This window comes from Oppia nitens, unplaced genomic scaffold, assembly GCF_028296485.1.
Source record: "Oppia nitens isolate AA-2021 unplaced genomic scaffold, nextdenovo-longstitch-racon4-pilon3 scaffold7_pilon_pilon_pilon, whole genome shotgun sequence".
Classification (NCBI taxonomy): domain Eukaryota; kingdom Metazoa; phylum Arthropoda; class Arachnida; order Sarcoptiformes; family Oppiidae; genus Oppia; species Oppia nitens.
This window is the reverse complement of record NW_026533251.1, coordinates 2,928,893-2,942,359: the sequence shown is the minus strand read 5'-3', so window position 1 is coordinate 2,942,359 and position 13,467 is coordinate 2,928,893. Positions and strand designations below refer to the sequence as shown.

At 26.2% G+C, this 13,467-nt stretch overlaps 5 protein-coding genes and 1 non-coding gene across 6 annotated transcripts; 4 read left to right on the top strand and 2 right to left on the bottom strand.

The window, feature by feature from the left end:
- Positions 1 to 1,586: 1,586 nt before the first annotated feature.
- On the bottom strand, positions 1,587 to 2,533 carry LOC128963636 (uncharacterized). Its single transcript, XM_054310150.1, has one exon. It carries the CDS (start codon positions 2,382 to 2,384, stop codon positions 1,587 to 1,589), a length of 798 nt encoding a protein of 265 aa, XP_054166125.1. The 5' UTR covers positions 2,385 to 2,533.
- Positions 2,534 to 3,878: 1,345 nt separating this feature from the next.
- Positions 3,879 to 5,468, top strand: LOC128963429 (UDP-glucose 4-epimerase-like). The gene is made up of 4 exons (XM_054309937.1): positions 3,879 to 4,359; positions 4,423 to 4,917; positions 5,064 to 5,267; positions 5,339 to 5,468. The coding sequence occupies exons 1-4, from the start codon at positions 4,000 to 4,002 to the stop codon at positions 5,372 to 5,374; spliced, it is 1,095 nt and encodes a 364-aa protein (XP_054165912.1). The 5' UTR covers positions 3,879 to 3,999; the 3' UTR covers positions 5,375 to 5,468.
- A 576-nt stretch (positions 5,469 to 6,044) lies between these two features.
- Positions 6,045 to 6,767, bottom strand: LOC128963635 (B9 domain-containing protein 1-like). The gene is made up of 2 exons (XM_054310148.1): positions 6,506 to 6,767; positions 6,045 to 6,421 (listed from the first exon to the last, which is right to left on the bottom strand). The coding sequence occupies exons 1-2, from the start codon at positions 6,765 to 6,767 to the stop codon at positions 6,123 to 6,125; spliced, it is 561 nt and encodes a 186-aa protein (XP_054166123.1). The 3' UTR covers positions 6,045 to 6,122.
- A 670-nt stretch (positions 6,768 to 7,437) lies between these two features.
- Positions 7,438 to 7,510, top strand: Trnat-cgu (transfer RNA threonine (anticodon CGU)). Its single transcript has one exon. It is a non-coding gene; the product is annotated as a tRNA-Thr (tRNA).
- Positions 7,511 to 7,551: 41 nt separating this feature from the next.
- Positions 7,552 to 9,620, top strand: LOC128963424 (arginyl-tRNA--protein transferase 1-like). The gene is made up of 7 exons (XM_054309931.1): positions 7,552 to 7,812; positions 7,872 to 7,998; positions 8,048 to 8,552; positions 8,635 to 8,790; positions 8,854 to 9,047; positions 9,121 to 9,220; positions 9,283 to 9,620. Exons 1-7 carry the CDS (start codon positions 7,707 to 7,709, stop codon positions 9,586 to 9,588), a joined length of 1,494 nt encoding a protein of 497 aa, XP_054165906.1. The 5' UTR covers positions 7,552 to 7,706; the 3' UTR covers positions 9,589 to 9,620.
- A 762-nt stretch (positions 9,621 to 10,382) lies between these two features.
- On the top strand, positions 10,383 to 12,260 carry LOC128963423 (CWF19-like protein 1). Its single transcript, XM_054309929.1, has one exon. The coding sequence runs from the start codon at positions 10,497 to 10,499 to the stop codon at positions 12,138 to 12,140; it is 1,644 nt and encodes a 547-aa protein (XP_054165904.1). The 5' UTR covers positions 10,383 to 10,496; the 3' UTR covers positions 12,141 to 12,260.
- The last annotated feature ends 1,207 nt before the right edge of the window (positions 12,261 to 13,467 follow it).

The window sequence follows — 13,467 nt, the reverse complement described above, 5'->3', positions numbered from 1 at the left end:
GAATTTAATGACAAATGACAATGAAATGAATTACAAATAAAGTATATTAATATAATAATTGAAAAAATAAGAAAATAATTACTAATCTTATCACTAGTTTTTCATTCATTAGTCGATGAAGTTTACATAAAATATGAGATTTTATGTGAAAGATGTTATAAAATACAATGCAATCTAATAACTGATTATTTTGTCATTTAATATAAATTAGTTGCTAAAACTCATTTAGATATTTGAAATATCTTTACTAAGCAAACAAATCACAAATAAAGGTATATAAATGTATGTACAGTACCGGTAYATATCAATATACTTTTATTTCAAATATAGGGTTTATTTAACTAATTATTAAACTAATATAAATTTATCTAACAAATATGTATTAATTACTGTAATATATAAATGATAATATATAATACTATATATACAATATGTATATAAAGTATTTATGTTTTTATTAATTTTTAAATTTGATATATTGTTTGTGTTTGAAGTTAAAATAATAACATTTTTAGTATAAAGTTTATACTTTTAAAATATTTTTTTGAATATTTATTCCAAAAAAAAAACTTGAAAAGTTTTCTTATTGTTTATGTATGTATATATCTAATAAATGTATCTAATATAATGGTCATTTTTAGATATAACAAAAAATTTATATTAAAAATTTTAATGTTAATAAATCAAGTTTTATATTTTGATAAAATAAATAGTTTTATTATTCTAACTGAAAATATACATAATATTAATTAAAATTAATTCCAAAATTTTAGTAAAATATTTTTTATAATTATGGATCTAATTTATATTTTAAAACAAACATCAAAATTGGTTAAAGGATTTTTGAAATATTAATATTTTTTTCACAGTCAGTTCACAAACAGGCAAAAAATAAAACATTTATTTTCAAAAATTATTATACAAAATCTATTTTAAGATTTTAATATTGTATAGTAAATAAAAATTATTAACAGTAGATAATTAGCAATTACCGTAAATAATAATAATAATGTAAAAATATAGAATATAATGTTGGATTCACTGGAATATTAGCTAATAATATAAAACTTATTATAAATCACTATTTTCTTATCACATTTTTTCAGGAAATATAAAAAATACAAACACTAAACATATTTAATAGGGATTACAGTACAGTATATTGTACCGTAACTACAGTATAATAATTTATATATCGGTCAACCGGTAAAGCATATACTATATAATATATATACTATATATTATATACCGGTACAGTATTTTATAACTTACCGGTAATTGTTTTGCACTCAATATGAGATCAAATAATTATTGATTGCATTGAAATTATATTTTGTAATAGCAGAGTATTTTTAGATATTATTAATTAAATGTTTTAATACAATTTAATTGAAACATAATTTATTAAAATACTTATATATAAATTTATATATTTATATTAAAGATTAATTAATAACTAAATTATTGCAATATAAATCTAATATAATTAACATTAAGATAATAATTTCAAAAAATTAATATTAATATCATTTATTACTAAAGCAATTAAACAATGTATTAAACATTTGAATTGCTTTAATCAGTAATTAATTATTTAATTTTTGTCTCTTCAAGTGTTCATTTCTTAAAACTGTAAAATACATTAATTCAGTGGTTTGTTGTTCTCGTTGTGTCAAATAAAAGGCGACAAAGAAGTTAATGACAGCAAATGATATGATAGCAGTCCGATGTCTTTTAATAGCTTTTAACCAAACATTATATAAATAACTTCTGGAAGTCTTATCATTGATTGAGTCTGGAGTCGGATAAGTGACAAAATAATCGGCGAAATAAATACAAGAAATAGAGCTATAGATCAATGGATATAGAGTTGAAGTCAGACTTTGAATAATACCAGCTTTTAATGATATACATAGAGAACAACTGTCCACACCTGACATCATTGGTTCGGTAATTAACGTATAGTGTAGGACAGGACCGAAAAACATAGGTAAACAAAGTGATGGGACATAACTATTGAAAATGGCTGTCCGTCCGTCAGCCAAATGAAATGATCGCCGAAAACAGTTAGTAATGAAAGCCGAAGTCAGACCATTAGTGACCAATTTTATTCGCATCACATAATAAAGTGGCCAAATTTGCCACTTATCGGGCCAGTGGTCAGTCAATTGAACAAATTTGTTTGACTTCTCACCACTTGTGTCCCATCGGTTCGGAAATATATTATTAACTGCAAGAAGTTCTTCGGTAATGCCTTTCTTCTGCATTTGTTGTTGACGTTTGGCCACCAATTCATCAAAGTTTGGCGAATATTTGTCCGATATGTCCGACATCTTCGATGGTTGAGATGTAAAGTATTGCTTCACATAATTAAAGACATCCATTTCAATGTCATTCAGTGGTAATTGTCTTTTTTGTCCATCAATTAAATCATTAATATTTGTTGTTTTAAAAGTTTGAATAATGTTTTAAATGAAACCATGTTTTCAATTACAATAACACTGTAGTCGTGTAAACATATGTCTCACTTACAGACAGTACTGTATCGTAGTATTGAAGTTACAATTATATTGAATAGTGTATCACAAACAGTATTAATAGACAAATATAACAATTTTATCTCTTATTTCATAATATATACTGTTTTTTATTTCATTGATATTTCACTGTTTACTTATTTTGATGAATTCATAATTGGATTAAATAAACTAATTTAAACATTCAAATCAATATTSTTTACTTTGTTTATCTCATTTTAACTTTCAGTTTCTATAAATACTTTCTTACTTTTATAATATATTGTATAATAAATATCATATATTTATTACTATAATTTATTAATTCTTAATACAGAGAATAATATAAAATTAATAATATACTAATTATTATACAGTTTGATAGTTAACATACAATTATAATAAAATAAAAGAAAATGCAACAAAAATTTAAAGTATATTACAAAATAAAATAATTATACCTTAAATATAACTAAATTCATTAAAGAATATTATTGTTATATATATATATATATCAATATTTTATATACTGTACATACTATGTATATATAGGTATATAATTTTAAAATWTAAAATTAAATAATATTTTATAAAATATAAATAACAAAAATATATAATAACAATAATTATTTTTAATTACTGTTTATTCCTTTTATAAATAACTTATTTTTAAATCATTGGAATCATAGAAACGTATAGTTTATTAATAGATTTTAATATAAAAATATCAATACTATGGGTGTATTGATTCAATAYTGTGTATTAAATTAATATTATTACCGGTAATATAAAAAAACATCAAATAATATACAATATTTATTGTCAAAAATTAGAATCTATGGAAAACATCTGGTATTATTAGTATCTCAATAAAATAGGATCTATTAATAGCTATTATTATCAAAATCTATTTAAAACAATAATATAATTTGTATTATGTATAACATAAAAAATATATTAAATAAATTAATAATAATCAATTAATAAATTATTTTCTTATTTTCTTAGAAATAAACATTTTTACTCATATTTTTCTAACTAGAAATGGTTATTATTAATCCTATATTATGGAGTTACTGATTATTATAGAGTATTTGATGAAATTTGACATTTGGTTAAAAAATTTAACTTAAAATAATATTTTTATTGATATTTACAATAATTACTGTTAATATATGTTTACATTTGTAAATATATTTATATAATTTATTATTAATTATATGAATGTATAGTATATGTGATATACTGTATGATAGAAACAGTTGAATATACTTAATATGAATGTATTGTGAATGCAATGAATGGCAATATATTATGAATTTATTTACTTAACGACACAAACCTGTAAAACGAGTTTTGATTAAAGCATTTAAAGAGTGATTGAAAGTGAAAGTCATTTGTGACTTGAAGTTCATTACCACAGATCAAGGCATCAGTTAATTGTTTAATAAATAATTATTATATTTATAACAATTGTCACAAAATGATGGGTCGTCTCGTGTTTGTCACGGGAGCGGCCGGTTATGTCGGATCTCACTGTGTCCTCGAGTTTTTAGTTAATGGTTACGATGTCATAGTTATCGATAATTTAGTCAATTGTGTCATAACTGATGGCAATGAACTGCCAGAAAGTTTGATTCGTGTCCAGCATTTGACGGGAAAAAAGATCAAACAATTTATTGACGGAGACCTTCGGGACAGTCATCTATTGGACTCTATATTTGCAAACAACGACATCGATGTTGTCATTCATTTCGCCGGTCTTAAGGCAGTCGGCGAATCAATAGATAAACCCCTACTATATTATGACAATAATATCATCGGAACTATTAATCTGTTGAAAGTATTTATTTTTTATTTAAATATATTTTTGAAAATTATTTATCAATATATGATATCATTACAGACAATGAAGAAATACAAAGTCGACAAATTGGTATTTTCTTCGTCCAGCACAGTCTACGGCGAACCGGAACAGCTGCCAATCACCGAACACTTTCCGACCGGCCAGAACTGCACCAATCCGTACGGCCGAACAAAGTATATGTTAGAGGAGATTATGAAAGACGTGTGTCGGGCGTCGCCTGACTGGTCAATCATATCTTTACGCTATTTCAATCCAGTTGGCGCCCATTTTTCGGGCGATATCGGCGAACAACCAAATGGTGAGCCGAAAAATTTGATGCCATATATCACTCAAGTGGCAGTCGGTGTGAGACAAGAGCTGAAAGTATTTGGTAATGACTATAAAACAAGTGACGGCACCTGTATTCGCGACTATTTACATATTGAGGATCTGGCGGTCGGACATCTTAAGGCAATTGATAAGATTTATAACAACAACTTTCCTGGATTTCACGCCATTAATTTGGGCACTGGTAGGGGTTATACAGTTTTGGAGGTATTATTATAATTTTTTTTAACATACTTTAGTATTAAATTCAGATATACTGTATGGCATAATACTATACGTTGTATAAAATTATTTAATATATTAACATTAATATACATTTGATAGACTAATTTTATCATTAAAACTATTAAAAGGTTATCCGAGCCTTTGAAGTAGCCACTGGAGTGAAGGTTCCTTATAAAATAGTCGGTAGGCGTCCAGGAGATGCCTGTGCCGTCTACGCGGACGCCAGGTTAGCACAGGAGGTGCTCGAATGGAAAGCCACGCGAGGACTACAAGACATGTGTTCCTCGGCCTGGAAATGGCAACAGAAAAATCCCAACGGATACCGATCTAAAGTTAAATGACCGTCAATTTGTATTATCAATTACTATTAATATTATACAATCAATTATTTATTTTTTTTTAGATAAATATTGTTCAAATTTTGTTGTCTAAATTATGAAGGTTACACAAGTTTTCATTGTTAAACACTTGACTATTTCATATATATTGTATACGTTATTAAATTATTGAAAATAATTTGTGATTATAACTTACCGGTAATATTTCATTAAACATTACATCATTAAAGTTTAATAGTTATTGTATATTAAAAGAGTTTAGATTTCATGAAAATACATATAAAAATTAAGTTATTATTATGAAAATTATTGAGTATTTTATTTTTTACATGAAATAACATACCGTAATAATAATATACGCTACAGTAATACTGTATTTATTATGAAATTTAATTATAATATTTCATGAAAAATTATAAATCATTTTTTTGTGAAGCGCTTATTAAATAAATTTTAACTGTTAACTAACAGTGCTTATTATACTTATCAATAATTTTAATCAGTTAAAACATATACAATTATACAAATTAGTTAAAAATTAAAAAAAATTAATTGAATTAAATTATTAGTCAATTTAATTAAAATCAAATTATATTTTCAAAGCATCACACGTTAACAGTCATATGATATGGAAATAAATGTTAAAACAATTTATTTATAATAATCACACATTTGATTAAATATATTTATATATAAATTTATGTGATTTGTCTATAATATACTGTATATTAATTTTAATCCATTTTTATTATATATCAATATTTTTTCCCGGAATGTAAACTCTCATCTGTATATACCGTAATGTGATTGCATATTACAAATATGATGTTATAAAATAAAAATAATTTATTAAACATTAAATCCATATTTTTGAAAATCTTTAAGAATGATATTAAAGGCAACATTTGCGTAACCATTGGAAGTGACTCTAATGACTTCCCGGCCCTCACTTTGTGCCACAACTTTCGGGTCAATGAATTCTGGTTTACGGCCACTGAACCAACTCATCCAGCTTTGCATAAGTGATGACGACTGAGGAACAAACAGTGGCACTTGTTTTTTATGGACACCTGGTATTGGAGGGATATGGGTTGCACCGTATCCTCGAACCACATCATTACCAAAATAGTCAAAACCGTAGACACTTACTGTTGAATATGAGATTAATGTTTGTTAAAACACATATTTTCATACAGTATTATACAATATATTATATATTAAACATAACTTACAAACCAATTGCGGCCAACCGTAAGGATTACTTGATTTGAATGATATTTCCAGAGGAAAATTCCATACAAAAAGTTGTTTGTCATTACATTTTCTGGTGATCTGAGACATGCCATCCTCTAAACCGGACACAACTGACCAGTCATTGCCATATTTGAAACAATATTTACAATAAATGTTATCAAATGAGTGAAAATAGGCACTCTCTACCTGTCCAGTGATATTCACACAAAATACACTATTGCTAACTATAGACTCACTCATTGATCTATTAATAAGAATATTCTCAATTATAATCAAATATATTATAATTTTATTTGTTATTTAAGTTTATTTAATGTTTTTAGTATACAGATTATAAACAAATATAATTATTTGAGTTATTTATTTCCTACATTCAATTCCTATGACTACCTTTACCACAACAAACTATTATTAATATATTGAATATTATTGAATATATCCAATATTTTATAATACAGTACATTATTTTATTTTACAAATTTTTTTAAATTGCTTAAACTTTACAAAACTTTAATTATGTTTAAAACATAAATCATAATAAAAAATAACTCCATTATTATGTGTCCTATTCTACTATATATAGAAAAAACTTATAAAGAATTTCCAAAATGATTGTTAATTATTTACAATTCAATTTAAAGTTAGTTTAAATCAATTAAAATGCATTAATGTTTTTAATATAGTTATGAATACATATAAAATATTACATACATTTAGATTCTGTAATAATAATAATATATAGTATATAAGTAATCAAATGATTATAACGAATAGTATTGTAATAATTGGTATATTATATGATATAATATATCATACAATAAAGTAAAATAAGTTGTAATAAAATATTTAAATTTCATTTCTATATTTCAATTGATATTTGAAGGACTTGTAGTGTTAAGATGGCGTCAGTGCCACCATAGCTCAGTGGTTAGAGCACTGGTCTCGTAAACCAGGGGTCGTGAGTTCGAACCTCACTGGTGGCTGACAAACGGTTTTTTTTGTGTTAAAATACAAACTGTTATTATTGTTTTATATAACAAATACTAAATGATTTGTCAACACTTGTTATAATATTATTTGAAAGATATCGCTATAATGTCTTCAATAACTAAACTTTCATTTTAATTATTTAATTGATTTGTACATCACTTTTGATAATAAGAGTCTATTTATCACTCGATGTCTTCGTACGGAATCGTTGAGTATTACGGCTGTAATGTCGATCCGTATCCGTGCGGATACTGTAAAAATATAAAACCCGCGGATTATGGTAAGTATCGGTTCGGTAAGTGTTAGCCGTAGATTGTCCACCAAATGATAAAATGATTTGATTGTCTTTGACAGGAATGTGGTCGCATAGGCTCTCAAACATGAGTTATCAAAATCTAATTGATAGAAATTGGCGAAGAAGTGGTCAATATTGTTATAAACCAATTCTCAATAAGACTTGTTGTCCAATGTATACAATCAGGTCTGTTGTTATCTAATTAATTGTTTGAATTAATTGATTATAACAATAGATGTGATGCTCTCGACTTCAAACTCAAAAAGTCTCACAAAAAAGTGATTAAAAGATTCAATCATTTTATAATTAACGACCAAAAGCCTGAAAAAAGACATGAAAGTGGTTTGTCATCAATTGGTRTCACCGAAGAGAAACATAATATTGAACCACTGATGGATAAAAAAGAAACTAAAGATTTAAAGATTAAAATCAATTCAAACACACTGTCATTAATGGTTCCGATTACCAGCAACAACGATACCAGTGATGTAAATGTCAAATGTTGTGATCAAAGAAGTGATATTAATTCATCAGAAAGAAAGAAAAGAAAAGCCAAATATATTAGAAAAGAGAGAAAATTACAAAAAATTATGAAAATTGAAAAATGCGATCAATTGAAGGGTCAACAGATTATGAATGAAAGGCASARAAAGAGAGTGATTGAAACAAATAAAAACAAATCACTTGAAGATTATTTAAATGAAACGGAAATCGCTTTGAATGCAAAACATAAACTTCAAGTAATACTAAAAACTTATCATTTGTTTAATTTAATTTCTATAGAATTTATAGGAATTAATCGATTATTATTTGATAATTTAGATAAAGTTTATTTCGACTTTAAATGATGAATATAAAGATACTTTAGAAGCGAGTCATTCAGTTTATAGCAAATATCAAATGGCAATACACGGCGATAGTGTTGACAAATGCACTCAAAGACAATATAAGAGATTTCTGATTGATTCACCTCTTGAGGTATTTACTAAATAGTAATTGTTTAGTACTTTTAAGTCAATTATGAATTACTTAATATCTTAGATCAAAGAGTTTAATAATGATGTTAGTAATGAATTGCCGAAACACTATGGATCATATCATCAACAATACTGGTTGGACAACAAACTAATAGCAGTCGGTGTCATCGATGTCCTGCCGTATTGTGTTTCATCTGTTTATCTCTATTATGATCCCGACTTTAACTATCTTTCATTAGGAACTTATTCTGCTTTAAGGTTTTTATCAATAATAGTATAATTAAAATTATTACTACCGATAATAATATTTATAATTTTAATATTATTACAGAGAGATAGCTTTAGTGAGAAAATTACAGCGATTTCTACCGCAACTCAAATATTATTATATGGGATTTTATATCCACTCGTGCCCTAAAATGAGATATAAAGTATTGCTATTATTTATAATAATTTTCATTATTATTGATTATATACTACTGTATATTTTTAGGGACAATTTCTACCATCGGATCTGTTATGTCCAGAAACTCATACGTGGCATCCGATTACTAAATGTGCGCTAAAGTTAGACATTATTAAATATTGTCGCTTTGAAGACAACCCAAATGTTAGTGACGACGATTCAAATGCCATCACTGATAGTGATATTAAAGTGTTGTATAACAGGACTGATATGTCTTTTCGTTATTATAAGTCTAACAGCAAAGTCAGTGAAAATGAGGAACAATTGGTCAAAGAATATGCAAAACTAATTGGAAAGAAATGCTGTCACCAGATATTACTATACAGACAGTGAAATTAAATTTATCATAAAATATGTTTTAATGCCTTACCGTTTTATGTTTTAAATTTTATAATTTCAAATACTATTGATAATAAATATATTATTAATAATTTTCGTTTATTATAATTATCCGGTTTACCGGTAAGTAAGAGTACGGATAATTATAATTCATAATATATTATAGTATCAATAAGTTTGCATCATTTGATAACAACATTAATAATTATTTATATCTGCAATTAAATWAATTTTTCATAATTTAAAAATTATTAACAAACAGTTATACAATATTAAAGGTATTATACAGTAATACGTTTTATATGAAAAGTGTGTGTTATTCAGTGTTGGCAGAGACAAAGTGTATGTATAATACAAAGCGTATTATACAGTATAATACAATGTAAATTACATGACAATTTTGGCTTACAAAAAAAATTTAGCGCCACCTATTAACAAAAATTCACAAACAAACACATATTTTKTAATAATAATTATTTTTTTATTTAAAAATTTTTTTTAATTAACTATCAATTTAATTCTGGTATTTAAATATATTAATAAAATAATTAATATTAATTTTTAATAGTTTTAGAAAACAACGATTCTAATTAACGATATTGAAATTATGTAATAATAATAATAATTTAATAAAAAAAATAAATATTTTATTATTGTTAATGTAATTTTTCTATAATTGTAAAATACATCCAATACATTGTATTTTACTGTAATTTACAAAACCAAAATTGAAAACCTTGTATTTTTCCAACCCTAGTGTTATTACAGTTAATACAGTACTGTATATGATATAAACAAATGTAATATTTTTGAAAATTATGATTATTTTGTTGTAATTATAATTTAAGTATAAATTGAATTAAATTATTAATTGATTGACTGATTGTATSAATTGGTGTGAAATGAGTTCATCAGTGGAGAGGATTCTGGTTTGCGGTGATGTCAGAGGAAAATACAAACAATTGTTTGAACGCATAAATACTGTCCACAAAAAGTCCGGTCCTTTTCATATGGTTTTATGTGTCGGAGAGTTCTTCACTGATGATGACCATCAATACAATGAGCTAATTAACGGCACAATATGTTTGCCACCGATTTCCATCTATATATTGGGAACAAGTGATGAACGACTCGTCAAATACTATAAATCAATTGATCCAAACGCTGATTATGATTCAGGCTTTGAATTACGCGATGGTATCATTTATTTGGGCCGAAAAGGCATTTTGACCGGCAGTTCGGGTCTGAGAATTGCATATCTTAGCGGACACGAGACTAACAATAATATTAGTGACAATAATAAGACTTTGTTTACTATGAAAGACTACGAATCATTGCTTTTATCACAACAAAGTTCTTCAGCAATTGTAGACATATTAGTGACGAGTCAATGGCCTAAACATGTGTTTCGTCACTCTGAAGGACATCCGCCACAGTTAGACGACATCAGTCAAAAACAAGGATCAGAATTGGTCTCAAAATTGTCACTATTATTACGTCCGCGCTATCACTTTGTCGCTAGTTTTGACAGCTTTTACGAGAGACACCCCTTCCGTAATCATCGAGTATTAGCTGAAGCGGCCAAACCTGTGACACGGTTTGTATCAGTAGCTGAAGTGTCCAACAAAACCAAAGCCAAGTGGTTGTATGCTTTTGCTATCACTGCGGCTAAAGATTTAGATGTAAACGAATTAATTAAACAACCAAATGATGTGACAGAGAATCCATTCAATRATATATCTTTTGATCCAAAGACTAACCCAAAAAATGAAAATGTTTCACAATTTTTCTATGATTTAAATGAAAATAATAATAAAAGTGACAATAATTATAATCAACACAACAAAAGAAAAAGACAAAATCAGAATGAATTTCGACAAAGAAAACAACGAAATGTCGACCCACAGGACTGTTGGTTTTGTTTGGCCAGTCCTCAGGTCGAAAAGCATCTGATTATATCAATTGGTGAACACAATTATCTTGCAATGGCTAAAGGAGGACTCACTGATGAACATCTATTGATACTACCTATAGAACACATGAGATCAACCATTGAGATTGAATCGGAAGAAGTTTTGACTGAAATAAATCGYTTTAAATCATCACTTATTCGATACTTTGACACAAAACAAGAATCTGTTGTATTCTTTGAACGAAATTTTAAATCATCTCATCTTCAGATTCAATGCGTTTCGATACCAAAAAGTAAAACTCAAAATCTCAAGTCTATTATCTTAGAGGAAACCGATAAGAAAAATCTTGAATTTATTGAACTCGAGAGTGAAATTGAATTAAAAGATGTTATAAATACTGGAATTCCTTATTTTTACATTGAATTACCCGATTGTAAACTCTTTACCCGAATAAAGACCAATCAATTCTTTCCATTACAATTAGGAAGAGAGTTGTTATGTCATCCCTCTATACTTAACTGTTTGGATCGCATCGATTGGAAACAATGTGCTCTAAGTGAAGATCAAGTCATCACTTTGGCCAACAAAATACGCAAAAATTATGAACCCTTTGATTTCACATTATTAGACTAATTATTTGAATTATTGTATTTTGGATAATATTATTTTTTTTACATAAATAYCATTTTGAATACAATAAAGTTATAAGAGTCGCCGACAAAATAAATTGTTATATATATACCAGGGTTAAGTAAGGGGAGGTAAGGCCAAAATACCCCCCCTAAGATCGAGAAATTGGGATTTTACCCCCCCCCCCAGACTTTTTGACCAAATTGGAAAAATTGTCGCTTAAAAACGACGAGAAATGACCCCCCCCCCCCCCCTAAAATTTCGGCGCCGAAGGCGCCGAAAATTTTAATTTTAGTTGATACTATTTTAGTAAATGTTTTTATGTTTTTAATATTTATAAGAATCTAATTATTAATTAAAAATAGTTAAAATAACGTTAAAACTCATCAAAAATAACATTATTTTAATTAAAACAAACTAAAAATTAAAAATTACCTATTTGTTGAAAAGATTAATCATATTACAATTTAAATATAAGTTTAAGATAGTTTAAGAAGTTAATAAAACTTATAAGTTTTTTATTAATAATTTTTAAATTTTAAATAAAAAAATTAAAAATATTTTCAATTTTATACTTAATATAACTAAAACTTTAACAAAAATTGAGTTAAATAAGTAGTATTCAGTCAGTATTTGTATAAAAATAACATTTAAAAAATAAAAATATATAACAAACTATAAACATTAAGTATTATTTAAAAAATTAATTATGTTAAAATTTAAAAATTATTAAAATACTAAAAATAACTCATAGTGCATCATTAATGCTTTTATCAACTATTTTTAAATCTTAAATAAATTATTTTATTTTTTGTTAAAATTTAACTTATTAATTTAAAAAAAATTTTTTTAAATATTTATTTTTTGTTAAAATTTAAGTTTTTGTTAATTTTTAAGTTTTTATATTTTTGGAAATTTTACCTATTTTCCCAGGAATTTATACGGGAACTTATGGGAATTTTATTGAATTTACATGGGAATATTTGGGAACTTAAGGAATTTTTAGGGAATTTTCTCTTGACCCCCCCCCCCCCCCCCCCCCCCCCCTTGATTTTGGATTTTTGAAAAAATTGCCATTTAAAAATGCAATAAAAATCTTACCCCACCCAATACCCCCCCCCCCCCAAGATTTTTCGAGAATTTTGAAAATTTTACTCCGGTCTACCCCCCCTAAAATCCAAAACCTTGCTTAACCCTGATATATAYTGTATTTGTTAGTACAGTATATACGGTATATAATACTTATATTTCATATTTTATTTTGTTTAAACTGATTAATAAACAAAAAATTAAATTAGGTTTATTTATTTGCTTTCTTAAACTTTTATAT

Bases quoted from the DNA above. Each gene is read 5' to 3' on its own strand.
- LOC128963636 (XM_054310150.1), bottom strand. From the start codon at position 2,384: ATGGATGTCTTTAATTATGTGAAGCAATACTTTACATCTCAACCATCG.
- LOC128963635 (XM_054310148.1), bottom strand. From the start codon at position 6,767: ATGAGTGAGTCTATAGTTAGCAATAGTGTATTTTGTGTGAATATCACT. The intron at 6,422-6,505 runs GTAAGTTATGTT...CATATTCAACAG, and splicing joins CGGTTGGCCGCAATTGGTTT to TAAGTGTCTACGGTTTTGAC.
- LOC128963429 (XM_054309937.1), top strand. From the start codon at position 4,000: ATGATGGGTCGTCTCGTGTTTGTCACGGGAGCGGCCGGTTATGTCGGA. The intron at 4,360-4,422 runs GTATTTATTTTT...ATATCATTACAG, and splicing joins GAACTATTAATCTGTTGAAA to ACAATGAAGAAATACAAAGT. The intron at 4,918-5,063 runs GTATTATTATAA...AACTATTAAAAG, and splicing joins GGGGTTATACAGTTTTGGAG to GTTATCCGAGCCTTTGAAGT.